General features: G+C 44.5%; 1 protein-coding gene across 1 annotated transcript; it reads left to right on the forward strand.

Annotated features, from left to right (window-relative positions):
* Nucleotides 1–6,312: 6,312 nt before the first annotated feature.
* On the forward strand, nucleotides 6,313–10,513 carry LOC138597349 (transmembrane 4 L6 family member 5). Its single transcript, XM_069668942.1, has 5 exons — nucleotides 6,313–6,489; nucleotides 7,410–7,478; nucleotides 7,740–7,894; nucleotides 7,974–8,166; nucleotides 10,415–10,513. Exons 1-5 carry the CDS (start codon nucleotides 6,313–6,315, stop codon nucleotides 10,511–10,513), a joined length of 693 nt encoding a protein of 230 aa, XP_069525043.1.
* The last annotated feature ends 514 nt before the right edge of the window (nucleotides 10,514–11,027 follow it).

Raw genomic sequence — 11,027 nt, forward strand, 5'->3', positions numbered from 1 at the left:
TTGATGAAGAAACATGCGGACATGCTGTGGGTTAGTCTGGTGCGCACTCCGTTAAATCTGAGACACAGCGCGGAGAACACCTGCTCAGACGGAACAGGTGTCCCAGGAGCAGAGAAATGCAACAAGCTTTGTTTTTGTTTTTTTAACTGATCGTTTCTATATTTAAAAAGACAAACAGACTCTGCATGTTAACAGCTTACAACCTGTTCTAGACTGAAACCGGAAACTCACATAAGCCGTTCAGCATTCAGATTTCCCGACTTCTTCAAATGCATCATAAATGATAGCTCCGCCCTCCGTTCAACAAACTTGTCATGTTGAAGTTTTCTTCTCCTCTTGAGGACTGACCTGACAAAGCTCAATCAATCACAAGATTGATCAGTCGATCACAAGAAAATCTGTTTCTGTTTGGGCTTCATCCCGCTGCAGTAGTGCAGCCTCTGTGTCACTTCCTGTTTACAGTGAGACTGAGACTCAGCACTGACAGATGAACGGGCGCTCCTCCGGGGATGGGATGAACCAAGAGATGACAGCGTTTATTTAGCAGACACATCTGGAGGGAGGATTTACCTTTTTTACCTGAACACACGGTCGCTTCTCGAGCTGCTAACTGGACTGTAAACAAGGAAGTTGTTTATTGCTAACTGCTAGCTACACAGTCACTCCCAGGATGCATCGTCGTCAGAGGAGAGCCGATGTGTTGTGAGAATAGGTTTGTTTGAGATGACTGCCGGCTGGAGAGCAACTGCCGCGCCTGGACCTGAAAACTGCGGCCGCCTCGCTCCCGCCAGACTTGTCAGAGCAAGTCGGACAATCTAACCGTCATGTGATGTGCTTGGCAAGGCGGCGATCGATTCTGCGCAGGTCTCGCTCATCTCGAGCAAGCCTATTGTGACGAGAGCTCCACTGTGAACCTTCGCACTCTCTAGGCAATACTTGGCACTGTTATGTTCGTACCTCTTTTTAAACTGTTTAATCGTGTTATGTAATCTGCATTGGAAATATGTTTCTCAATATATTCTGTTTCTTTTTTGCATAATAAGAACAAAGAAAATATGACACACACACACACACACATATATGTAAATATATATTTATAGTTAAGTTAGACTGACTGTGTTTAAAAGCTGAGAGCCGAGGGAAGGAGCGGTAAGTGTGAAGTGGTGACAAAAAACTGAGCTACAGCGTACACTAAGTGAAATGTTTGTTTCATGTAGAACTCTTTCAATCAATCAAATGTTATTGGTATAGCACCAAATCATAACCAAAGTTATCTCAGACTGTTATGGCCCTCGGTCATGTTGTTTCCTTAACCTTATAATGTGCAACTCTGTAGGCCTTTCTCATGTCTCTATGTTGTGCCTCCTCGTCTCCTCGTTCCTCGCTCCTCCTGCCTGTGACCCAGAAATCGATCTCAGCGCGCCATCTTGAGGGATGTCTCAATTCATAAAAGGCATTTCAAGGAGAGAGGATCGAGGATGGAGGAGGAGCTATGAGCGAGGATACACCGGTGTATCCTTTGGGGAAGTCTTTTCGGCACCATGACGTAAAAAGAGGCGTGAAACACAGCTGGAGTATAGAAACCACGGCGGGAGCAGGACGACACAAATGTTTGTGTTGCTTTTGTGTTCATGAATTGTAGAGATGTGCACTGCAACCAGTTAACCGTTAACCGACAGAATTTTAACTGGTTAGTAAGACACATAAAATGCTCTGCTTGAAATAATAAAGTCTGTCTGATATGTTTCATTTCCTTGTAAAAATCCTCCCGAAGCACCTCCTCTTTCTCTCTCATTAAACATTCCCCAATCTGCGTAGGCCCCGCCCACTATGCACATTTCCAACCGCCCCCTCCTTCTTGAAAACAAACACGTCTCTGACATCGTTCAGTGGCGACTTGTTGAAACGTAGCTAGCTTGAAATGTAGTAATTAGCAGCAGTAACGTTAGCAGTTAGCAGTGAGTTAAGATGACGGTTACAGCAGGCTCGCTCATAGCTGAAGCGGTTGCCATAGGTTACACATAATGATATGCACAGTGTCACCCCGTCCATTAAGGGGATTGGCTCCTCAGGTTTGTGACGTCTCAAACCTGCCAATCAGAGAACGTGTTGTTCAGCCTGTCCTTAGTAAACTGAAGGTTAACAGCAGACAGGCCCAGCCATGGAGGTGATGCTGATGCTGTCCCTGATATGTCTTTAGGTACATGAAAAACACCTCATGGAGATGGAGAACATGCGTTCCTCCTCTCTCTACACACAGACTGTTTTTCCTGCACACGCTGAAGCCTGCTGATACGTGATCCGTACGTACTCCTCCCAACAGCTCCACTCCTCCCAGCAGCTACTCCTCCCAACAGCTCCACTCCTCCAAACAGCTCCACTCCTCCCAGCAGCTACTCCTCCCAACAGCTCCACTCCTCCCAACAGCTCCACTCCTCCCAACAGCTCCACTCCTCCCAGCAGCTACTCCTCCCAACAGCTCCACTCCTCCAACAGCTCCACTCCTCCCAACAGCTCCACTCCTCCCAGCAGCTACTCCTCCCAACAGCTCCACTCCTCCCAGCAGCTACTCCTCCCAGCAGCCCCACTCCTCCCAGCAGCTACTCCTCCCAGCAGCTACTCCTCCCAGCAGCTCCACTCCTCCCAGCAGCTCCACTCCTCCCAACAGCTCCACTCCCCCCAGCAGCTCCACTCCTCCCAGCAGCTACTCCTCCCAACAGCTCCACTCCTCCCAGCAGCTACTCCTCCCAACAGCTCCACTCCTCCCAGCAGCTCCACTCCTCCCAACAGCTCCACCCCCCCCTAGCAGCTCCACTCCTCCCAGCAGCTACTCCTCCCAACAGCTCCACTCCTCCCAGCAGCTCCACTCCTCCCAGCAGCTACTCCTCCCAACAGCTCCACTCCTCCCAGCAGCTCCACTCCTCCCAGCAGCTCCACTCCTCCCAACAGCTCCACTCCTCCCAGCAGCTCCACTCCTCCCAACAGCTCCACTCCTCCCAGCACTCACATATCTCATCACGTTCAAAGTTTCCATTCGGGAAATTAAAACCTCCTCAGAAAAGGAACAAGACGTCTGTAAAACTGATGAGTTCACTGTCATTCAATGATCAGGAAATCACAGTTTGCACATCTGGGGGAGGACATGTTTCAGACAGCGCGGTGTGTTTATATAAACTGATCCTCTGTTCGTACGTCCTTTATCATTTATTCTTGTATGAAGTCATCATCACTTTCTCTTGTCTTCCTGTTACTCATATTTCTCCCCATGTTGGACCGATCAATCTTTACAGTGGTTTATTAAGGAACCTTTAAATGTTCTCTTTAGGTCCTTTTAAATAATAAATACTGTTTAAAGCAAAATGTGGACTTGAAGATGAATCGAACATTTGTTCATTCATTACTTTTTATCAGAAACAAACCTCTCATGGTCTCCGGGACTGAGCGCAGTGAACACCAGCATTATCCCGTACGTACCGCCTGATGTCATCAGTAGATGTTTAAAAAGCCATGACGCCATGCGAGCAGGACTCACTGCCCCCCGATCATCACCCATGTTTCCTGTTTAAAGTCGTCCATTATCCCCCAGCAGCCAATCAGAATCCAGTATTCATTCACATCATGGAGTAATGATTATTAACTGAAGACACAAACAACCACATCAGCTGACAAAGGATCAGTTCCACCGCAGCACGCCGTCCTGTGTGTGTGTGTCTGTGTGTGTGTGTGGGGGGGGTCAAACATGACCAGGTTTCCCATGAGTCTTTGCTGTGCCAGCAGAGTGAGTCACAGCGAGTTAAAAACAGATTTTAGAAGAACTGAAAATAGAGAAAAGCTGAAGTTGTCTGTGTTCAGCCTCCATGACCTCTGACCTCCTTCATACCGTCACATGTTGACCTCCACCCTCAGCATGAACAGAACACAGGGCTCTATGGCAGCTGAAGAACCTCTCCATTAAGATCATGTGCAGATCAGTTACTGAAGTATTAAAACCTGAACTCTGTTTTTGTCCTGAAGCTGCTCCGAGTTTGTTTTCAGTTTACATGCTGCCAAATAATGCAGCGCCACAGCGTCTCCTTTCATTGCTATGCAGACGACACACAGGTATACCTCCCACTGAGACCCGGGGACCCTAGGAGCCTAGCTGCTGTCAAAGACTGTCTCAGTGACCTCACCTGTTGGATGGCTGAGAACTTGCTCCAATTAAATAACTCCAAAACAGAAATAGTATTAATCAGTGCAAACAACTCCACCCTCCATATCGATAGCGGTCTTGGCGCCCTGTCTGACAATGTAAAGCCCACTGCCAGAAACCTTGGCGTAATATTTGACTGCGACCTAACCTTTGACCCACACATAAAGAGAGTACAGTCCTGCTTCCACCAGTTACGCACCATCTCCAAGCAATAATTACCCAACCAGACCTCGAAAAAATAATCCACGCTCTCGTCTTCTCCAGACTGGATTACTGTAACTTCCTGCTCTCCAGAATCAATCAGAAATCTCTCTCTCGCCTCCAAATAGTCCAGAACGCAGCAGCTCGGCTTCTTACTGGTTTAAACAGACGACATCACATCACCCCGTCCTGGCTTCTCGACACTGGCTTCCAGCGACTTTAGAATTGATTGTAAGATTTCACTGATCACTTTTAAAGCACGTATGGGTCCGGCTCCAAGCTATATCACAGAGTTGTTGACACCATATGAGCCAGCCTGCAGCCTTAGATCCTCAGGTGGGGGCCTTCTGGTCGTTCCAAAGTCGAGGCTTAAAACCAAAGGGGATCGGGGCTTTGCCATCTGGGCCCCTCGGCTTTGGAACAACCTGCCTGAGGAGATAAGGCTCGCAACATCAGTGACATCTTTTAAGTCTCTTCTTAAAACTCACTTTTATAGACTTGCTTTTACATGATGTCGTCTTCTTATTGATTCTTATTGGCTCTTATTTATCTTTTTAACATGTTATTTCATGGCTTTTATTGATCCTTTATCTCCTTTACTGCTTTTATTGCTTTAATCTCTTTCGTTGCTTTTATTTCTTCGTCCCCCTGGTCCTGGTTGTGTGGGTTCTTAAAGGTGCTATATAAATAAAGTTATTATTATTGTTATTATTATATAATATAATATGATTTAATGTAACACAATATTATATAATGTAATGTAACATAGTGTTATATAATATAGAAGAAATGTACATGTGACATGTGAAATACATGACTATGTTTTCACAACACGTATGACTTTATTACAGATTCATGGTGTTGTGAGGGTACTTCCTGTTTCCATATATGTCAGTGGGCGTGGCTTCCTTTCTGCATTATAAAGGTTGGTTCCTCAGTCTGCTGCTGGTCTGTGTGTCAGCAGCAGCTCTTCATGGTGAGTGTTTTTATTCCAACATGTGATTCTCTCAGTTTATGGAGCACAGGAACAGTTTCATGCAGCTTTTACACGATGACGTCGTTTTCTATTTTAAATAATAATCAAACTTTAACAGTTTAAAGTCTCACTTTCTCATTAATGTGTTTCACTTCCATTTTTAAACCTTTAATGAACAAGGTAAAAAGAGTTGACTTCAGATGATTTAAACAGTTTCAGCTGCTCATTCATTAATTCTGTGCTTCTTCAGGAGTTTTTAGTGTTTAATAGATTCATTTGTATTTTTAACAATGGAGATAGTTCAGTAGTGAATTTGAATGAAGGACATTTTATTGGATTATCTGTTGAAACAAACAGATCTTAATATTTAACCAATGCAATAAAATCATCACTCGAGTTCCTTTAAAGTTTCTGTCAATATTCAGTGTTTCATTGAATGAATGCATTAACCTGCCTCATCCAACATTTTCATTGTCGTCTACTTCTTCTGGTTTTTTAACGGCACATGGCACATGTCAGTGGAATCATGGGAAACGAGCACAAGCCACGTCGTCCTCATGCAAACAGAACACACGTAAACAGTCCTGTCAATCAGCTTACAGTTTAAAGTAAAATTGAGCTTCCATTTATGATCTGAGTACCTCGATGACATCCTGATCATCTGGCACATCGCGAAATTTCAGTTTAAAAGTGTTGCTCTGTATCTGCTGCTCGTGTGAATGAGCACAAATTAGTCTTAAAATCAAAATCAAACTGCAGCACATCAGACGGAAACACTCGTGTGTTTTTAAAGGAGCCGACGGCCGTAGGAGGAGCGGAGTGAACACTGATGCTTTCAAATAAACTGGGATTTTACACAACCAACATGTAAAATGAAACTATGAAGGACCAGGCCCTTGAGGATCGCCACAGCTAACAACATGCTAACCCTCTGCCATGACAGATGTGTGTGTCCAGGTGTCTGCGATGTGTGGGTGTCTCTCTGGTTCCCATGGCGATCGTCTGCATGCTGTCCAACATCCTGCTGCTTCTTCCTGAACTGAAGATCCACTTCCTGTTGGAGGCTCATGTGACCAGAGAGGCCACCTGGGCCACAGGCCTGTGGGGGTCAGGCTTCATGGTGTGTGTGTGTGTGTGTGTGTGTGTGTGTGTGTGTGTGTGTGTGTGTGTGTGTGTGTGTGTGTGTGTGATGCATGCAGTGACGTTAGTGTGTGACTTACACACACTTCACAGCGACACAGTCATGTGTGTGTGTGTGTACTTTGGTTATTTTGGTGTGTGTGTGGGCCTGTAACTCCAGCTTTGACTCATCTGTCCATTGCCTCCTATTCCTAGACAGGCAGACAGGCATACAGGCAGACAGGCAGACAGGCAGACAGGCAGGCAGACAGACAGACAGACAGACAGACAGACAGACAGGCAGACAGGCATATAGACAGACAGGCAGACAGACAGACAAACACACACACACACACCCTCTGGGGCGGCTGTGGCTCAGTGGTTGAGGGGGTCATCTTTTAATAGGAAGGTCGGTGGTTCGATCCCCAGCTCCCTCAGGCTACATGTCGAAGCGTCCTAGGGTGAGACACTGAACCCCATGTTGCTCCTGGAGGCAGAACCAAAAAAGTGTGTGAAAGTGTGTGTGAATGTGACATTGAGTGGTCGCAAAGACTAGAAGCGTTTTATAAGTACAGTCCATTTACACAGACACACACACTTTCAGACTTTCACACACACACACACAGTGCTGAAGCTGCAGGGGTCCACAGTCTCTGCGTCCCCGGTAGGACACCTGACCTGCTTCAGGTGAGCACTGTTGACACCTCAGAGGATGAGGAGCAGCCGACCTCCTGATGTGCTCCTCTTACCTCTTCATCAGCCACCTGAGCTCCTCCTCTGTCAGATGACATGTGATACTCAGCTGAGCTACAGCAGGAGAAAACCAGCGTCCCTCCAAAATCAAATGTTTCCATATTCGTCAAAATCTTTCTTTGTATCAAACGATGTCCGTGCAAACATAACGCTGATGTTTGTTTTCAGGTTCTGTTTGGAGCTCGATCGTTTGTGCAGAGCAGCAAAACCCGAGGCTGCTGTGCTTTCAGAAGTCAGGTGAATACAAGACGTTTAGAAACAAGATCAAAGGTGTTCAAAGAGTTCCTGATGATCCTTTTTTCTCTGTGGTGCTCGATGAGCTGTCAGTCCAGAAGTCATTCAAAGACTGCAGGAAGTCTCTGCCTGACAAGTCAAGTTCAGGGGAAGCAGCTGTCCACATCACTAAGAAAGAATTATTATCAAGTATTATTATATTTTATATTTATATGTATATCTAATTATGTGTCAGGTGTTACAGGTGTTTCTCTCTGTCTCCAGATGTTGTGTCAGGTGATGTACTCCTTTGTGTGTCTGCTGGCTGCTGGGTTCTGCTGTCTGGTCAGTGCCACTGGTCTCTCTCAAGGTCCTCTCTGTCTGTACAACACCACCTCTGGTTCCAGCTGGGGGGTCCCACTACAACCCCTCCCAGACCGGTGGGACACGCACGCACACACGCACACACACACACACACGCACACACGCACTCTCTAATTTAGGTGTTCCGTCTCTCAGTCATGCAGGTTATCTGTATAACCGGACTCTGTGGTCTGGGGTGTGTCTGGAGCCCAGAGGTGTGGTCCAGTGGAATGTAGTTCTGTTCTGTGTGATGGGGGGCACCAGCGTGCTGCAGGCTGTCCTCTGTGGAGCCAACGTCCTCAACTCACTGCTGGGCCTGATCCTGGGACGGGGCTTCTGCCACAACAAGGTCTGAGCGGTCTCTTTCTGCTCTACTGCAAAACAGACTGGTTTAAATGTTTAGACCTGGTTTAAATGATCAGACCTGGTTTAAATGTTTAGACCTGGTTTAAATGTTTAGACCTGGTTTAAATGTTCAGACCTGGTTTAAATGTTTAGACCTGGTTTAAATGTTCAGACCTGGTTTAAATGTTCAGACCTGGTTTAAATGTTCAGACCTGGTTTAAATGTTTAGACCTGGTTTAAATGATCAGACTGGTTTAAATGTTTAGACCTGGTTTAAATGTTCAGACTGGTTTAAATGATCAGACTGGTTTAAATGTTTAGACCTGGTTTAAATGATCAGACCTGGTTTAAATGTTCAGACTGGTTTAAATGATCAGACCTGGTTTAAATGTTTAGACCTGGTTTAAATGATCAGACTGGTTTAAATGTTTAGACCTGGTTTAAATGATCAGACCTGGATTAAATGATCAGACTGGTTTAAATGTTCAGACCTGGTTTAAATGTTCAGACCTGGTTTAAATGTTCAGACTGGTTTAAATGATCAGACCTGGTTTAAATGTTCAGACTGGTTTAAATGATCAGACCTGGTTTAAATGATCAGACCTGGTTTAAATGATTACAGTACAGTACAAAAAAATAAATATTTAAAATAACAAATAAAAATGTACGCGTTCAGCAGCTTGTTGTCATGGAAACTATGACAGAATTGTTGATGTGACTGAAAGTGTTAACATCAACATGTGTGTTTTCCAGTTTACATACATGTTTAACATTTGAACTGTGTGTGTGTGTGTGTGTGCGTGTGTTTCACAGGTCAGTCCAGTTCCAGTTTGAGAGGCCATCACTGAACAAGGACACCAGCAGTGACTTTTATTTTGGTGGGTCCCTGTGAGGACGCAGATCTCACTGATGCACTTTAGATACTGAATAATTTATCATATTTAATTTATATTAAAAAAATATAACTAAATCGTTCAAATGAAATCATTTTAATTTATGTAAAAGAGTCTGTTTGCTTTGATATAAAATATTATATATACATATAATATATACTTTTATTTAAGTTTATCCATCCATTGTCTACACCGCTTATCCTGTTCAGGGTCACGGGGGGGCCGGAGCCTATTCCAGCTGTCATTGTGCGAGAGGCGGGGTTACACCTGGACAGGTCACCTGTCAATCACAGGGCTGACACACAGAGACAGACAACCTCTCGCACTCACATTCACACCTACGGGAAATTTAGAGTCACCAATGAAGCTACCGAGTGTTTGGACTGTGGGAGGAAGCCGGAGACCCCGGAGGGAACCCACGCATGCACGGGGAGAACATGCAGACTCCGCACAGAAAGGCCCACTTTGCCCAAACTGGGGTTTGAACCAGTGACCTTCTAGCTGTAAGGAAACAGCGCTAACCACTGCACCACCGTGCAGCATTAAAGTTCACATTACACTAATTCTAATAAACTATTTATCTATTAATACAAATGTATTTATATTTTTAAACATTTACTTTATTTCTGCGTGGATGATTGATGATAATTAATTAAGGAGTAAATTAAGTGTTTATGTTCTTCACGTTTCATTTAGTAAACAACGTTTAGACTGAAAATGTTTGTTGTTGTTTTCGGGCTTTTTGCCTTTATTGATAAAACAGCTGAAGAGTGACAGGAAATATGAGGAGAATAGAGAGGGGGATGACATGATGCTCCAAATGATTGGCAGACAGGGAGTTGAACCTGCGATCAGTGTGTCGGGGTCTGCAGCCTGCGTATGTGGGGCTCCTGCGGTTGGCCAAACTCAGTTAAACTAGCACCCCGAAAATAATAGATTTAACCTGATAAACTTTGTTCTTTACTATTGTTATTATATTATTATTATTGTTATCATCATTATTGTTGTTATTTTTATTTAGTGCTGTCAAAATGTACGTGCGAATAATTTGAAATATTTAACGCGTAAAAAAAAAAAGTTTACTTCCTGTGGGTGTTGCCTCTCTCTCTCTCTCTCTCTCTCTCCCTCTCTCTCTCTCTCTCTCTCTCTCTCTCTCTCTCTCTCTCTCTCTCTCTCTCGCTCTGCGACTTTTTTCTAAAAAGTGACTCGCGACAAATTTTGGGTCTTGTTCAGACCAGTGAAATGTGTTAGATTGTAGTTCATTCCCATGTCTGCTGCTCAGAGTCACTGCAGTTCAAGGCTCCTCGGCTGACGGCTCTGAGTTGCGCTCTCTCCTCTCTCCTCTTGTCCCGTGCGCAGCAGCACTGCGCAGGCAGTCAGGGGTGGGCGGGGCTGGGGCACGGGCAGGAAGAGGACAGCGGCATATCAGGCAGCTCGTTCGCCGCGGCAGTGCTGTGACAACCGCCACACCGAACCATCGTGATGCAATATGCTGTTAAAGTATTTAAGTTAAATATATTTCTTTTGTATTGATTCTACATTCATTTCCTGATTCGACATTTAAATATCAATTTTTAATCGCGATTAATCGCAGCAATTTGCGCAATTAATTAGTTCATTTTGTTTATTATATATTATTATTATTGTTATTATTATTTCCAGCTGTGCAGAGTTAAACACTTTATTTATTTACAAATGTCCCGACAGGTTTCAAAGTTTCATTTAATCACATTCTGGTGTTTTTGTATGTTTTATTTATTCCTGCGTTTGTAAAATAAAGTTTTACAAATGAACATAAACTGTGATTTATAGTTTTTTTGTGTTGATCTGCCAGAAAAGAAAATGTCCTTAAATTAAATAAAAATGATCTGTGAGCGAACAGGTCTCTGCAGCAGGACGACTCGGACCTGTGGAGGACCTGTGGAGGCGTCAGACGGAACCGTGATGTCCCAGCAGATCAGCAACACAGCTT

This window comes from Semicossyphus pulcher, unplaced genomic scaffold (genome assembly GCF_022749685.1).
Source record: "Semicossyphus pulcher isolate SPU_LCO1_2020_fin unplaced genomic scaffold, fSemPul1.0.p SCAF_19, whole genome shotgun sequence".
NCBI lineage: Eukaryota > Metazoa > Chordata > Actinopteri > Labriformes > Labridae > Semicossyphus > Semicossyphus pulcher.